This window comes from Capsicum annuum, chromosome 4 (genome assembly GCF_002878395.1).
Source record: "Capsicum annuum cultivar UCD-10X-F1 chromosome 4, UCD10Xv1.1, whole genome shotgun sequence".
Taxonomy (NCBI): domain Eukaryota; kingdom Viridiplantae; phylum Streptophyta; class Magnoliopsida; order Solanales; family Solanaceae; genus Capsicum; species Capsicum annuum.
In genome coordinates this window covers 211,432,771-211,450,369 of record NC_061114.1, presented here as the reverse complement: position 1 = coordinate 211,450,369, position 17,599 = coordinate 211,432,771, and the positions used below count along the sequence as shown (strand labels likewise).

General features: G+C 35.8%; 1 protein-coding gene across 2 annotated transcripts; it reads left to right on the top strand.

Moving 5' to 3' along the window:
- The first annotated feature begins 1,667 nt into the window (after positions 1 to 1,667).
- Positions 1,668 to 15,940, top strand: LOC107867442 (queuine tRNA-ribosyltransferase catalytic subunit 1). Of its 2 annotated transcripts, none has more exons than XM_016713678.2 (15): positions 1,668 to 1,837; positions 2,667 to 2,723; positions 3,582 to 3,675; positions 4,513 to 4,691; positions 4,993 to 5,043; positions 5,130 to 5,186; positions 6,777 to 6,897; positions 7,502 to 7,568; positions 7,671 to 7,712; positions 7,934 to 8,039; positions 8,158 to 8,268; positions 14,875 to 15,048; positions 15,130 to 15,176; positions 15,282 to 15,309; positions 15,528 to 15,940. In XM_016713678.2, exons 2-15 carry the CDS (start codon positions 2,706 to 2,708, stop codon positions 15,690 to 15,692), a joined length of 1,260 nt encoding a protein of 419 aa, XP_016569164.1. In that variant the 5' UTR covers positions 1,668 to 1,837; positions 2,667 to 2,705; the 3' UTR covers positions 15,693 to 15,940. The 2 variants fall into 2 exon arrangements, with proteins under 2 accessions (XP_016569164.1, XP_047266924.1); XM_047410968.1 differs by lacking the exon at positions 1,668 to 1,837 and adding an exon at positions 1,898 to 1,970.
- The last annotated feature ends 1,659 nt before the right edge of the window (positions 15,941 to 17,599 follow it).

Sequence of the window (17,599 nt, the reverse complement as noted above, 5' to 3'; positions counted from 1 at the left end):
GCCAGCCCAGCTAAGGGATGTTTTTTCTTCTGAAAAATATTACCAAAGATAATTTTATTTCAATCTTTAGCAACCTCTTCAAAGTTAGTAGTAGCTCTAGTAAGACTAGAGCCTTCAAGGAAAAAGTGGGACACTAGGTTAGGAAAATCAGCATGGTTGCACCACATGGATTCTACCCTAAAGGGCTTGGGGAATGGGTTGGGTGGGTCTAACAAAGGTCAAGAGAAGGGGTAATGGTCAGAATGGGTTTTAGGTAAGTGAAGGACAGATGCCTTAGGAAAAAAATGGATCCAAAGGTCATTAGCAAAAAATTTATCAAGTCTCTCCAAAATAATGTCAATTCTCATATCTTTGACATTCAAAAATACTAGTTAAACAATATAAAAAAATTCCTCAAATAAATTAATGAAAATAGAAACTATTTTTAAAAAGTTATAATATTTGATAATAGTACTCCGTCCGTTTTAAAATAGTTGCTATGATTCGTTATTGAGAGTTAGATTGACTTATTTTCAAAGTTAAATAAGATTAGACTAATTTATATTGTAAAATCAAAATTTGACTAGAGAAAAACTATACGAATTTGCCCAAGTTTTTTTTATATCAATGTGGTGAAAAAATACATCTTAAAATCTTGATAGAAATTTATATAGGCAAAATGACTCGGTGGACCCTTGTACTATATCCGTTTTGTAATGTGGATACTCCTACTTACATGTTTGTCATATGGACCCTTGAACCCATTAAAACTCAACATTTAAACCCCTTGACCGTTGATCAAGCTTATGTGGCACAAAATCAACTGAGTTGGACGAAATGCATTATTACATGCGCATGGATGCGCGTGAGGGACATTTTTTGATCAATTTTATATTAAAACAATTTAAAAAAGAAGAAGATCATAGTAGGTAAATTAATTATAAAAAAGGAACACCAAATTTAAAACAATATTCCCAAAACTCTCTCTTCTTCATCTACCCCTCCCCCTCTCCACGTCCCCCACCCCCACCCCCACCTAGTACAACACATCCAGCCATCCCTGCCCCCACACTCTACGATGCACCACCACCACCACATCTAGCCACCCCCTCCACCGTCCCCCATCCCCCACTCAACACGATCACCACAAACATCAACCAACCATTCCCACCCTTGTCCTCCACTCGCACCACTACCCCCATATTATTGTACCAAGTAAATCATCAAATGTACATAAATTTTTCAAGTAGCCGAATTCAATAAACCTAATTTGAAGAGAAATTCATGCACTTTTACTTTTTTTTTTTTTTTTAATTTTAATTTTTTTTAATATTTAATTTCTTATGTGGCATTTTAAAAATGACATGAAATTTAATGTAATACTTAAAAATGATGTGGCAACTGACGTGGAGCGAGTATGTTACACACACCGAAATAGTATTTAAAATGTTGAGTTTTAATGGGTTCAAAGGTCCAGATCATAAATATGTAAAGGAGCATTCACATTACAAAACGAATATAGTACGAGGACATCGAGCCGTTTTGCGAAATTTATATTGCTTAATTCTCAATAAGGAAACTGTGACAAATACAAACAAAGGAAGAGTAATATTTTTCAAATTAAATAAGTTTTCAGCATGGACTCACATGTTTTTTTTCCATAGAAATAGAAATTGACAAATAGGAAACGTGCAGAAACTTCGTTGGGGTCGACTTTGCTCAGTCAAATTTAAAAATTGTGCTATATAAAGTAAAATTGAGTTTGGCCGCGCCTTCCACGTGCCTCATAATAACTAAATTTAGGGCATCCCCCGTATTGTTATTCTCCTTGCCGCCGCTGCTATAGTCACCGTTTAATGTAAGCTTCTCTAAATATTCACCCTTCATCCATTATTTGTAACTTGTATATACTAAGGGGTTGTTTGATAAAGTGTATAATACTACTAATCGTAATACAAAATATGGTGTAGGTCATACAATTTTTTTACATGGTAAATTTTTTTTTTATTAATCAATAGTAGAAGCGGACCCTTTTGACTAGTCCATATATGTACTACTGAACTCCCTCACTAAAAATCCTGCATCCGACTCTGTAGCCATGTTTGCATTAGTTGTACTTATATTTTTTTGATATATTAAAAATAACATTAAATATGTGATTTTTTTTACGAAAGTATCCTCCATGTATATGTTGGATGGGATGCGGAAAATTTTGAGGAATAATTGTGTCTTTAATTGTGTTAATGTATGCATTAAATCATTTGCATTACTAATATACGTATTTTGAGTTATTAGTAATACACTCTCAATACTCAATAGAGTGTATAACTAATGAAAGATATAAGTTATGCATAGGTTAAAAAATATACAAACTAGTTACTAGTAATATACAAGACTAATGCATGCATTATTCTTTTTAACATACTCTAAAACTGTGTATATATAGAACTTTATGGTCCGGCCTTTCCCCAAAACCTGGCAATGGCAGCCATAAACTTATAGAATCAATAATATTCTAGTAAAATATGTAAGGTTTTTTGTAGGACTGGTTCGTTTGTTAGTCCTTATGAGCTACAATGCACTTTTGTTTTGTTGACATGTTATGTTCTGAAATTATAATTTGGGTGGTAGAGTTGAAATTTTACTTTTCTGAGCTCAGATTGTTTTTTTTTTTTCCTCGGTTTCAGTTATGAGTTACTAACAGTGGTGGAAGGTAGAGGAGTTAAATGGCACTTCGTTTCGAGGTGAGCTTCTTTGAACATTTTTAATTTACTTCAGAGATTTTGGGTGTTTCATACAAATAGAAGATGCTAACATCATTTAGAATGTGAAACTGTATTGTATTGCACTAGTGAAACTCGATTACTGAATCTTGATAAATTGTAATTTGCCTTAAAATAGCAAACTAATGCGTATTGAGTTGAAAAGGGTCCAAGAGGAGAGAAAGGATGTTGAGGATTTATATTGTTGACCTCAATGTAGTTTGGCATTGAGGCGTAGACACAGTTGTTGTCATAGTAGTTTCCCCGGATGTATTCATCTTCAATAAAGAATTGAACTTTGAACCGCCTTCTAAGATTTGGTTAGTTCAAGATGCTGAATAACAAAGTTGGATCTTGGAAAAACACCATCATTATGGGAATGTATACACGGTAGAAAAGCTACAGCAGTCCATTGAAGTAAGCTGATGTTGCTAGGCAATAGGGATCAACACAAGAACATTATTACAGCTTCTATTGTTGATAATAATTTTTTTGTTTGATAATTTGGATTGATGATACTCATAAAAACGATGTGTTCCATCGACCTAGGATTGAAAATCTGTTCATACTTTTGACACAGTAATAAGCTCGGTGAAGGAGGACAAGAAATCTGGTTTGAGTGACTCAGCTTTGTTCTGAAAGGCCATTTTTTAAAACCATTTCCAATTAATTTAGGGAAATCTTGATGGCAATTTACAGATGACATCAGCTGTTCCTTTTTAATTGCAGATGATATAGCATAGCGATGTAACTAGTCTCCCCAAGTTTTCTTTCTTTTACAAAACTTTTGCTTGTTTGTTATCCCACTAAGGAACTGTGCCTAAATATTTCTGATGCCAGATCCTTGGAAGATTTAATCGTGCTCGTGCAGCTCAGCTTATACTCCCTCATTATGAGTGCCAGACACCTCTTTTCATGCCTGTTGGCACTCAAGGTAAGAGTATGTTAGGAGTTGATTGACAAGAAGCTCTCTCTCTCTCTCTCTCCCTTATAATTTCTTATATTGTATCGAGTTTATATTCAAGTTCTTTAGATATTTGACAAATCTTAACAATTAGAGCCAGCAGTCTATTGATAGCACTTGTTATAAGTAGGTCAAAAGTATAAGATTTAGGTCTGATTTGGTTGAAAAAAATAGTGATGTTGTCTCATATATAGTAATTGCATCTAGCCAAAACTATAACTGGGCATTGGATGATGCATACTTGGGATTGCCACATGCAGACATAAATAAGTGAGGTAGATTATGACTTCCTCTATGTACGCTGCAGACGTAATCAATCAATAATTTTGATGGAAACAAGACCGATGTGTTTGGTATAATGAGAATATTTTTTGACAAATGACTTATTTTCTGAAATATGTTTTCCAAAATAGCATTTTCCAGTGTTTAGAGTTGGATCTAGTTGGCACTTGGGGATGAATTTCATATGACATAAAATATTTTCCTACACTTAGTTTTAAGTTAAATTGTACCATTCTTTTACTTTACTTTTGAAAATATGATGAAATTTCTCCTCCTTACCTATGGATGTAGGCATTTTGGTCGAACCTCATAAATTTCTGTCTCGTATCTTCTATTGCTGTTATTATCATATTTTGTTTTCTTGCTTCATTCAGAAGTATCAGTTAATTCTGACCATGGCTTAAAACTCTGTATATTATATTCTGCACTATATAGGTTGCTTGTAAAAATAGAAGCTATTATTGGATTTGTTGGTGATATCCATTTTTTCTCGTTGTCACCTATTTGGACTTTTTATATTCACAGGTACTATAAAGGGTTTGACCACCCACCAGCTTGAGGATATTGGTTGCCAAATAATCCTCGGAAACACATATCATTTGGCACTACGTCCTACCTCGGAGCTCATTGATGAGGTAGGGGGTCTTCATAAGTTCATGAATTGGCCGAGGGCACTACTTACTGACTCCGGAGGCTTTCAAATGGTAGTCTACTACACCTGCTTCCTCAATGTTCACTTAGAATTTGTTTTTTGAAAAACAATAACCATATCTATTTACGTTGTACTACACACATGTTCATCCAGAAGGTTATACACCTTGCCCCTACTGTTTCAACATTATGCTTGTGGATTTCATGCATGTCTCAAATTTGTAAATCCAGTTATTTAGTGTCATATGAACACACATGAAATGCTTCTATATGATGTATTGTTTGACAATGAAATAATTGGTTGTTTTGAAGAGCAGTAGATTTCAATTGAGCTTAAAACCTTTCTGGTTGTAGGTCTCCTTGTTGCATTTGGCTGATATCACTGAGAAGGGTGTCACATTTCAGGTATTCTCTTACTGCTTTCCCATTTTTGTTTCATATCCTTATCTCTTATGTTTCATGAGGTTTAATTTGTCACTTCCTTTTTGCAGTCACCGGTGGATGGAAAGCCAATGCTCCTTACACCTGAAGAGTCAATACAGATACAAGTAGGTACATTCAGGGGATGTAGATGTTCTGTTATTTATAGATCTTATACTATAGTATGTTTGTATCTCGAAGTCATACTCCAAGCAAGCAGAATGTATAATAATTCCAAACTGATTCAATCTTCATGCACATGGTAGGTTAGTCATTACAAAATTATGTCAAGACATGTGTGCTTCTATTCTCCAAAGTCTGGCTCAGGGCCAGGAATACCCTCGTTTACAGATGTTTAACTAAAATTTTGATCATTAGATGTTTAACTTTATGTTGCATCTCAAAGTTTCTCAGCTGTATCTTCAAGCATTGAGACCTATAATCTGGTGCAATCTTTGGAAACATTATATGTCAAATCATTATGAAAATCTTGCCAAAATTGGTCATGCTCTCTCTAGAAGTAGAATATCGTAGAAGGATGATAAGTTGAAGATTTTATTCATTAATATCACTAAGAAAGTGCAATATAAAAGATCCGCTGATTGCTGCTCCTTTTCAACAAAATAAGGAGTCAATAAAAAAGGGTAGCCCGGTGCACTAAAGCTCCCGCTATGACCCAGCACAAGGGTGTATTGTACGCAGCCTTATCTTGCATTTCTGCCAGAGGCTGTTTCTAAGGCTTGAACCCGTGACCTCCTGGTCATCACATGGCAGCAAAATAAGGAGTCAATAAGTCATGACAATATCCGTATAATTCACAGTGATTCACTGATTCCTTTACACCACTAAGTCCGAATGTGCTAGACACAAATTTACTCTATGAAAAGAATCATATTTTCCTTTAAAAGAATTTACATTTCTGTTCCATCCACGTGCTCTATAGAATGAATGCAGAGCTGTGCTCCAAAAAGTTCAAACACTTCTTCAGCCTATGCCTTTGCCGGCTTTCCAACATCTCTTTCACTATCTTTGGCTTAACCCACTGCACATCAAGAAGATTCAAAAACAAGTTATGTATCTGCCAGCTGGAACTGCAACAGAAAAATGGATGTGATGCCTCACATGATTTGTTACACCAGTAGCACTTGTTGCTCAAGCTAAAGCCCCTTATATGTGTTTTTCGTTGAGTAAGACAAGCCTCTTAGCTGGCATGCGAACAATCCAAGCCACTTTCAGGAGCGCTTTACTTCTCCAAATATCTTTCAAGCCATATTCTAACCCCTGTATGGAACATTGTGACTTGATCTGACTGGATTACCATTTGTAGTTATAGAAAATGACATTCTTTTGGTGACTGCCCTGGCATGAATGCCAATTATTTTTAGTCCTGTATTCCCTGCTTATTCATTTTGGGTCTAATAGGCTTTGCTTACGGAGTACACTTGGGTTTATCCTTTGTAATTGGTCAAGTTATATTATGTAATACTGTTTCCACTTGTTGTACTGCATTTACTACTGTGTACTCAAGCTGCATAACTTCTGCTGAGCTGACAAAAGCTGTATCCGAGCTTTTACTTCTATATCATCTACTTCCAGTAATACTGCTGATTAGTTGAATCATATCTTTTTATCGGCCTGTTATTTATCAGTTTATGTTTCTTGAAATGCCCTTTGCAACTGATTTTGTTTAACTTGCTGACTTGTCCAACCCATCGCAGAACAGAATTGGTGCAGATATTATTATGGCTCTCGATGATGTTGTGAAAACTACTATCACAGGTCCTAGAATTGAAGAAGCTATGTATCGAACTCTTCGTTGGATAGATAGGTGCATAGCAGGTAATATCATTGAGCAGGCTGTACGTTTCAGCATGGTTATTTATCTTTCTGAACTTTATCATTTATCACATTCAGTGGACAAAAGATAATCTCTATATAATTTGGGTTATGACCAGCTATAATGTAGGATTTCTACTTCGTATTCTGATGTTTTGGCTGGCAGGGTGGGAGTTATTTTGAGGATGAGGCCCAGGAAAGAGAGGAATTTGAAAACAATTCAGCTGTTAGCTTTTGGTTTATTTGGTACACTATGAATGGACGAAAATTGCCTAATTTTTATGGTAGATGTGATAAGTTAGGTGGTAGAGTTAGATGAAATTATTATTGAATGTAAAATAGTTCTATGATATTAAGCCCCATTTGTCGTGTTATGCTATCATCTAGCAGTACTTAACAAGGGTCAAGTCCTGTAAATACTTTATTGATAGATAGTTGAGTAAGGTTCTAAGTGAAGCTTGGATTGTTGGAAGTTTTTCTTTGAAATTAACTATTTCTCAAAGTCTGCCTGAGAATTTCTCTTTACAGTTTCTTAGCTAAAATTGCTGATGTGCTTCTACCACATTCTCATTTTTGTGTTTTTCATGCTTTTGTTTGTCATGGGCAGCTCACAAAAAACCACATGAGCAGAATCTATTTGGCATAGTGCAAGGTGGTTTAGATCCCGTATTAAGGTGACTTACATTGTGACATCCTTGTTGCTTCTGATATTGCTGTAATGTTTACATAATTATATCCATTTGATGAACTTTGTTGTTTTTGTTTGTTTCTATCAGGGATATATGTGTCAAAGGTTTAGTGGAACGTAATTTGCCTGGGTATGTTCGTAGTTCTGTATATCTACACTTTATCATAAATGTTTACCACCTTGTGTGTGGAACCCTTAAAGTGTATATATACACATTCGAAAAATATATACATATTCTTTTTCCTCTTTTAACTTAAAAAACTCAAAAGCAGCTTACCAGGCAAACCAAACTAGAAGAATTGAGGTTCAGCAATCAACTGCCTGAAATGACCGGGTTTACTTGTGTGACAGCTATGCTATTGGTGGTCTTGCAGGCGGTGAAGATAAGGACTCCTTTTGGCGTGTCGTGGCTCAGTGTACTGCTGCACTACCTGAGCATAAACCACGATATGTAATGGTATATGTCACTCTTAGGATGTTCCTTGGTTGATTTAATTTGATGTCTCTATTTTCAAATTCTCCAGTTTTGTATCTGATGACTTTTGGCCTCTGATATCTCGGCTGCTGTACTCCAGGGGGTGGGTTACCCACTAGACATTGTGGTGTGCAGTGCTTTAGGTGCTGACATGTATGATTGTGTCTATCCTACTCGTACTGCTCGTTTTGGAACGGCTCTAGTACCTGAGGTAATTTTCTCAGCCCACTACCTCCATATATTCATCACTTAATTGGTTCTGGAGATCACACACAATGGCATTCTTTTGAAACCAATTGTAAAAAAGGCCAGCTTCGTAGGGAGTATTATCTCTTGTGGCGGATTTTGAGCTACACATTCTCTCAGTATCCTTGAGGATGGTTTCATTGCGTCAATCCACTTGATAGGTAGAGTTAGCCCGCTTAGCACATTATCTCTGGGATTGGATGGATGATCCTTTTCTTTCTTTACCTTTGGTACGTAGCGAAGAACAAGTGTTGCCTTCTTTTTCGTAGATGTGACGCTTTCTTTATTCGAAGTGGAGAGAGATTTCTTGGTGGCGACTTATTCGACTGTCACCACGACCTTCTCAGATGCAAGATCATCACACTTGGTCTTGGTGACATCTTCAACCCTTTTTTCATTCACAACATAATTCTTTAAGTAGAATTTCGCATCGGCAAAGTGTGACTCAGCTTTAGTGAATGGCTTATCATCAACAACTATCTTTCTTTTTGCTCCACCTTGGAGGTATTTCAAGCATTGATAGTAAGAGGACAAGATAATTTTGTTCCCGTGTGCCCAAGGCCTACCAAGTAATACATTGTATGAAGTCTTAGTATCGATCACATGCATCAACTCATTTGATCGAAAATTGTCCATATGAATCGCCAACTTGATAGATCCCATGGCCCTTTGACCCCTTGGTTGAAGCCCCTGGATCATCAAGCGGCTTTTGGCAAGTTCGGATGCCATGTTCCTTCATTGTGCGGATCGGCAGGATGTTAACTCCGAATTCCTCATCTATCAAAATTCTATTTATATTCTTTCCTAGAATTTGACCTACCATATACAAAGGGCGATTGTGTAGGGTTTCACTAAGCAAAAGATCATATTATTTGTAAATGTGACTTTTGTATCACGTTCATACGCCTCTTGGCTAAGAGGTTCGATAAGCTTTTCAGAAGATGAAGGAACTTCTATGGGTAGATTTTCAATTCTCAATCATTTGCTTCCAAGGTTGCTGATTCAAAATTCTCTTTTGAAGTACAAAGCATCCTTGGTGTTACTTTTGGAAGCTTTGGAGCTGTCATGAGAAGCAAGGCGAACAAGCTAGGGCAACAAACATCAATTGTCGTCCGCGCCAGCTCCAATTTTTGGATCTTCAACCCCAAAAGGAGTGAGATCCGGTGCAACTCCTTCAGAAGGAGGAAGCGATGCGGCAAAGTCACTTGAGAAGACTCTAGCTCTCATCATTGTATTTTTTTATTTCGCATCAGATCCATTAGGTCTTTGTAGCAATCGTCGACCCTTTTTTCTTTTACTTTACATAGCTTTTTGTCTCCTTGATAGGAGCAAGTTCTCCAAATGTATGAAAGGCTGAGGACTTAGTACCATCCATATTTGAGCACTCTGGTTCTAAATACTCTGGCGCAAAGAATGATGGTTGTTCAACCAACGCGTCATCTTCATTTACACCGTGCAAGATGAGCACTTTGAAAATCAACTTACACGATAATCCGTGCTACTCTCTAACATCTTCAATAATTATGCAAGAAATAGTGACTGATGCCTCATTTGTGGAGGAGCAGCTTGTAAACCTGATGAAGGTGATTGAAGGTCTCACTAAATATGTGCAGAGTCAAGATGCTCAAATTGGTAAGTTGGCGGACAGAATAGATGGCTTAATAAACGGAGAGTCTAGCCATGCACTTGGGAAAGCTCCGGAAGGTCATGAGACAGAACATCCAGGAAAACAAACGCCACCAGCTAAGGAGGTACAAGTTTCTTCTGAGGGAATGATCCCGATTAATCCGTTGAAACTGTTTATTAAAGGGACCCTTAAAGATAAGTATGATGTTTTCACCAAGTGTTCCCTGACATATGCCAAGCTTTACACTGCAAGAATTGATAGCCTCAAAATGCCTGTCGGCTATCAACCCCCCAAATTTCAATAATTTGAGGGCAAAGGGAACCCAAAACAACATGGCGCACACTTTGTTGAGACATGTAATAATACTGGAACTTACGAAATAATTTGTTCGTTCCCTAAAGGGAAACGCCTTTGATTGGTATACAGACCTTGAGCCTAACTCCATCGATAGTTGGGAACAATTGGAGCATGAGTTCCTAAATCGCTTTTATAGGACAAGGCGCACAGTGAGCATGGTAGAGCTTACAAATACTCGACAAAGTAAGGATGAACCATTCATTATCATCAATCGATAGAGAAATGCGAGCCTAAACTGCAAAGACAGGCTTAGTGAAAACTCTGCAATAGAGATGCGCATCTAAGGAATACACTGGGAGCTTCTCTGCATGTTGCAAGGCATTAAGCCTAAATCCTTTGAAAAGTTGGCTACTCGTGCTCACGACATTGAGTTGAGCATGTCTTCTGCTGGAAAGGGAGTAACGCCTATCCCTATCACTCGTAGAGGAAAGGATAAGCTAGAACCCAAAAGATGGGGCAAGTTTATCCCCAAAAGTGATAATAAGGAATCAATGAATGTTGACGTGTCTCCTGTGAAGGTCATCACGAAGGTGAGCAAGAAGCAAAATGTGAAGACGACTTCTCGAGCACGTCCAAATCAGAAGTTAACTTTAAAGGAGATACAAGAAAAGGAATACCCTTTTCGTGATTGTTGATCTCTTTATAAATATCCCATGAATTTGTGATATATTGGAGATTGTTGATCTCTTTATGAATATCACATGAATTTGTGAGATATTGGAGATTGATGATCTCTTTATGAATATCCCATGAATTTGTGGGATATTGGAGATTGAATCTTTAAAGGAATATTTGCCTCCTTTATATAAGTGTGATTTAGGGTTTAGGTAGAGTAGCCACCAAGCTAGATTTAGGGTAAAGTAGCCCCCAAGAATTCAACAAAACTGAACTCTTCCTGTGTCCACAAAATTTCAATGTTTACAAATGCACTTCCAGGCTTGTCGGAGTGAAGACTTGATGAAACTCAAAGACGAGTCTTGAAGTACCGCTTCCATCTTTACGATTCTGCGGCTACAAATTTGCATATTTGATTTATGAGAGAAAAGATGAAGGGCAGATTTGGTCCCACTCGGAGTGTCAGAATTTATTTGCAACATAATTTAATTCATGGAAAATAAACTTCAACCACAAATAAATATATGAAGAAACAATAATTGTATTGATAAACGAAGTGGGTACAAATCTGTTCCTCCCTTGATTCTTCTCTCTTAATTTTCTCCGTAATTCGAGGGTTGTCAGTAGCGTATTTCTCGAATGTAGGAATATTTGAATTTTATATTGATTTTCTAATTCGAGGGCCGTTATTGGCGTATTTCCTGAACGTAGGAATTTTTGAATTTGATCTCTCCATGAAAGGAGAATTTATGGATCTTGATGTATTTGATTATCAAGAAGAGAGGATTTGGATCCTTTTGTGATATTCCATGACTTTAAGGAATTATCTAGAGCTATTTGATTACTTTATGAATATCTCATGAATTTATGGATTTTCTTGATGTATTTGATTATCAAGAAGAGAGGATTTTAATCCTTTTGTGATATTCCATAAGTTTATGGAATTATCTAGAGATATTCGAGATATTTGGTTTCCTTATGAATATCTCATAAATTCATAGGATCTTCATAAAGAGATCAACACTCTCCAATATCCCATAAATTCATGGATATTCATAAAAAGATCAACAATCTTCAATATCCCACAAATTCATGGGATATTCATAAAGAGATCAACAATCTCTAAGATCCACAATCTCTAAGATCTCCAATATCCCACAAAATCATAGGATATTCATAAAGATATCATTGTATATCCGAGAAATATGCTACTAACATCCCTCGAATTATGGAGATATCAAGAGAGAGGAATCAAGTGAGCAACAGATTTGTATCCATATCGTTTATCAATAAAAATTCTTGTTTCTGTATATTTTGTTTATGATTGAGTTTATTTTCCATGAATTAAATTATGTTGCAAACAAGTTGGTATGCTCAGTAGGACCAAATTTTCCCTTGATCTCTTCTCTCATAAATTAGATCTGCAAATCTGTAGTCGCTGCATAAAAATGAAAGCTTTATGTGTACTTCAAGACTCGTTATCAAGTCTATGCTTCGACAAGCCTTAAAAGTAGGGGGCATTTGTAGACATCTAAAATTTGTGGGACTCTACAAGAAGAATCCAAATTCTGTTAGAGTTCTTGGGGCTACTTTACTCTAAACCTAGCTTGGAGGCTACTCTACCATAAATCTTGAATTATGCCTATATAAAGTGACAGATATTCCCTTAAAAAGTCATCTCCAAGATCTCCAATATCCCACAATATCATGAAATATTCATAAAGAGATCATCCTATGTTCAAGAAATACGCTACTAACGATCCTCGAATTATGGAGAAATCAAGAGAGAGGAATTAAGGAAGCAACAGATTTGTACCTATATCTTTTATCAATAAAAATTCTTGTTGCTGCATATTTTGTTTCTAGTTGAGTTTAGTTTTCATAAATTAAATTATGTTACAAACAAATTGGCACGCCTAATGGGACCAAATCTGCACTTCATCTCTTCTCTTATAAATCTGTAGCTGCTACATAAAGATGGAAGCTTTATGTGTGCTTCAAGACTCGTCATCAAGTGTACACTTCGTCAAGCCTTGAAGTAGGTGGCAGTTGTAAACATCTAAAATTTGTGTGACTCTACAAGAAAAATCCAAATTCTGTTAGAGTTCTTGGGGCTACTTTATCCTGAACCTAGTTTGGAGGCTACTCTACCTTAAATCCTGAATTATGCCGCTAATCTATCGTAAACCCTGAATTATGCCTACATAAAGTGGTCCGATATTCTCTTAAAAGGCATTTCCAAGATATCTAATATCTCACAAAATTACGGGATATTCATAAAGAGATCATCCTATGTTCGAAAAATACGCTATTAACGGCCCTCGAACTATAGAGAAATCAAGAGAGAAATCAAGGGTGCATCAGATTTGTACCCATATCATTTATCAGTAAAAATTCTTGTTTCTGCATATTTTGTTTATGGTTGAGTTTATTTTCCATGAATTAAATTCTGTTGTAAACAAACTTTGTAGACATCGAAATCTTGTAGAACTCTACAAGAAGAATCCAAATTTTGTTAGAGTTTCTGAACTCCAAATTCTGTTAGAGTTTTTGGAAGCTACTCTAACATCAACCCTAAATTATGCTTATAAAACGGGTGGCTTACTCCCTTGAAGAAATATCTTGAATATCTCATAAATTCATGGGTATTCGTAAAAAGATCGGATCTCCAAATATCCCACAAAATCATGGGATATTCATAAAGAGATCATCCTACGTTCGAGAAATAAGCTATTAATGACCCTCGAATTACAGAGAAAATCAAGAGAGAAGAATCAAGGGAAGAACAGATTTGTATCCACATACTTAGAGAAGAATCTATATGGAAATCTTGTCTGATCTGTAAATACTTAGAGAGAGAGAGAGAGGGGGCGATAAGTATGTAGCGGGTATATAATCTAATAGTTTATATCATGGTGAGCTGCTCAAAATTTCCCTTTAGTAGAAACTCCATTTGAGTTGAATTGGTGCACATATGCTACTCTGATTTCCCCCTCCTTCCATGTGATAAAGTATTCTAGCCCATGCCGTCTTTGTAAGTGTTCATGGAGACTGATACAACAACAAAAAACCTAGTATATTCCTACGTAGTGGGGTCTGGGGAGGGTAAAATGTATGCAGTCCATACCACTACCCTAAAAAAAGTAGAGAGGCTGGTTCCGATAGACCCCCGGCTCAAGACAAAAAGACAGTAATCAAAGTAATCATAAATCATGAAACAAGGGAAAAACACTGATGAACAATACTTACAAAGCAATATTATACACTAACAAACCAAAGGCACCAGGAGCTCTACCCTATGCACCTACTAGCGAAGCTACACTACAGCACTCCTAACTACTGCCTAAAACTTATCCACACGCACTAGCCCTTTATCCTAATATGCGTCCTCTAAACCTTCCTATCTAGGGTCATGTCCTCAGTAAACTGTAACTGCTCCATGTCACATCTAATCACCTCTCTCTAATATTTCTTCGGCCTCCCCCTACCTCGCCTGAAATCCTTCAAGGCCGATCTCTCAACCTACGAACTGGGGCATCAGTGTCCCTCCTCATCACATGCCCAAACCATCTCAACCTCACTTCCCACATTTTGTCCGCCACTCCCACCTTCTCCCGAATAGTCTCATTCCTAATCCTGTTACTCCTAGTAAGTCCGCACATCCACCGCAACATCCTCATTTCTGCAACCTTCAACTTTTGTATGTGCGAGTTCTTTACTAGCCAATAGTTCAATGAATTGTAAACTTTATGATTTTCTGAGAAAAAAACTGGGTTTCCTCTAATTTATCGTCTGATTTTATCTTTCTATTGATGGTTTATTTATATTTTCCTGAAATCTGTTCTTGAATTTTCCCTGCAATGTTTGATAAACTTTGAGCACTGACAACCAAATGCAAACAATTTATGATGAAATACCACCATTCATTATGAAGTGGAATAATGCTTTCTCTCTTATTGTGGCATGATGCAGGGAGTTCTAAGACTTAAACACAAGGCAATGGAAGATGATATGCGGCCTATTGACCCCACATGTGACTGTATGGTCTGTAAAGCGTATACGAGGGCTTACATTCATTGCCTTGTTACTAAAGATGCCATGGGATCTCAACTTCTCTCATATCACAACTTATACTATATGATGAAGGTACCAAACACTGCTGTTTCTGGAGATATTTTCATTTATTTATTAGCTCAGCCATGACTTTGAGGTACACAAATTATGCAGCTTAGTAGAGACTTGCACTCATCCATTGTTGAAGGACGGTTTCCAGAGTATGTTCAATTCTAACTCTGAAATAGATTTCCCCCGTAATTTTCCGCTCTCTTATCTTTTGCTTCTTTTACCTGATCATTTGACATATTTGTTTAATTTTGCAGATTTGTTTGCCAGTTTCTGCAGAAAATGGTAATGAATAATTCCACTCAGACAATGATTTCACTGAGTATTGCATCTTATTATAATATTACTTGTTGACCACGTCTTCAAGGCGTTAATCACTTGAAAATTGTACTGCCCTTGCCTGTTTGCTTACTGGTCTTTTATGCATCACACGTCTTAATTAAATTGCTGGTACAAGTATTTGTTATGGCAAATTATGGTGACTTCTTAAATTTGTGCTGCAGTTCCCCCAAGGTGATGTTCCTGAATGGGTCTGCAATGCCATGGAGGTTGCTGGGATCGACATTTCTTCCTGCAATGCTCTATTTTCATCTCTTCCCAGTAAAGTAGAAGATACAGTGGAAGATGACACAAAATCAAGAAGTGAAACAGTAACTATAACCTTTTAACATAGGAGTTGCAGTCCATAGATATACAGAATTGACGACAAGAGCGGCGTGTATTTTGTGCTAACATGCTGCTACGGGAGACTGTCACTCAAGAAAATTTTGTAGACAGGATTTTTTGTTAATTAGGTGTCATTCTTCGTAGCTGAAAGAAACTATTCTCCACTACATGTTTATTTTTTGTCCCCAGAAAATTTTGTATTGAGCTCTTTTCTGTCAAAAGGAAATACTAATAAAGACCATTTTCTTCAGTAGCCCTTGCTAGCTAGCTATCATAATGGATTTTTCCTACTTTCTGTATGAAATTTTGCTACATCGAAGATTGTATTGATGATATCTGAAAATGAGTTTGAACTGTTAGAGCTATTTAGTAACTGATGAAGTCATTCTTGGGTTTATTGATCTCAGTGAGATATTAAAAGTAAAGACTTGACTTGGTCCTCCAAGTAAAATTCCTTTGGCTTTTCTTTGGGCATCCTTTTGGTCTCATTGAATCTACTGTAACCAATGGACTCATTTGAATTCAGTAACTTTTGTCTACAGCATATATAGCTCCGAGAAATGCATCATTGAAACTAGGTTGAAATGACAAGCAACTCTAGATTTACACTTTGTGTTTGGATGGTGGTTTGTCCTGTTTCATAATATGGTATGATATGATATGGTATTGTATAGTATAATACAATACAATATTTAGATAGATTGTATTGTTCACTCTTGTTTAATAACAATTGTTTGGTTTAGTTTGATGGTATGATACAGTATTATAATCGCTAAGTTTACTAAAATATCTCTAATTATTATAAATTTTAAATTTATCAATAAATATTAATAAAATAACTTTCTTCCTACAAATTTGTCACAAATCATATTTTGTGAAATTAAATTAAGAGTCGTCTTCTCAGTTTTCACAATCAGTGCCTTTATCTAGTTGTAAAAATTAAATTGAATACATGCATATGGCAAATCCTACCTAAATTAACATTATAGTTGTAAAATAATGCATGGAAAAGGGGGACCAAATTTTTCTAGGCCTCTTGATGTAACGACGATGATAAATATTTGTGTGCAAACGATATTTCATGTTATAATTTATTATAAATAAGAGAAAAACGTTATAGATGTGATGTAAAAATACTTTTAATGATCTATTGAAAGAACACAAGAAATTAATAAATAGTAAGTTTAAAACAATATACCTGAGAGAACGAGTGTAGAAGAAGAGAAGGCGGAAGTACGAAAAAGAACCCAGATAAGAATAACGGAACAACGCAGAGGAGAGATTGAACAAAAAACGTAAAAACAAAAATAGATTAGGGTTGAAAGTAATATAGTATAAAAGATAAAATAGGACTAAATAATATTATGTAAGGCATAATTGGAAAAAAAGAATAACGCAACAACGCAGAGGAGAGATTGAACAAAAAACATAAAAATAAAAATATATTAGGATTGAAAGTAATATAGGATAAAAAATAAAATAAGACTAAATAATATTATGTAAGACATAATTGGAAAAAAAAATTATGAGATACCACCAAATTGATTATTCTGAACATTGAGTAATTTCATGATTATCAAATGAAAGAATGAAGGGAAAATATTGAGGAAATTTTTTGATTGATCTTATTCTGTGTGATCTAATGTGTATATATATATATATATATATATATATATATATATATATATATATATGTATCTTATGCAAGAAGTTAAAAGATAAAACAAAATCTCTATACACTTGTCCTATTTTTATTTGTACACGAAGCTTCTCAAGGTTTTTCTTTTTGCTGGTTTAATCATTAAATTGTAAGGTCCGGATTGAGTCTTTCTTATCATTGATCAAGGGTTGTGATTTGTCCAACAAAGCAGTGACAAGTCCTAATTTGACCCTTTAATATCTATTTTGC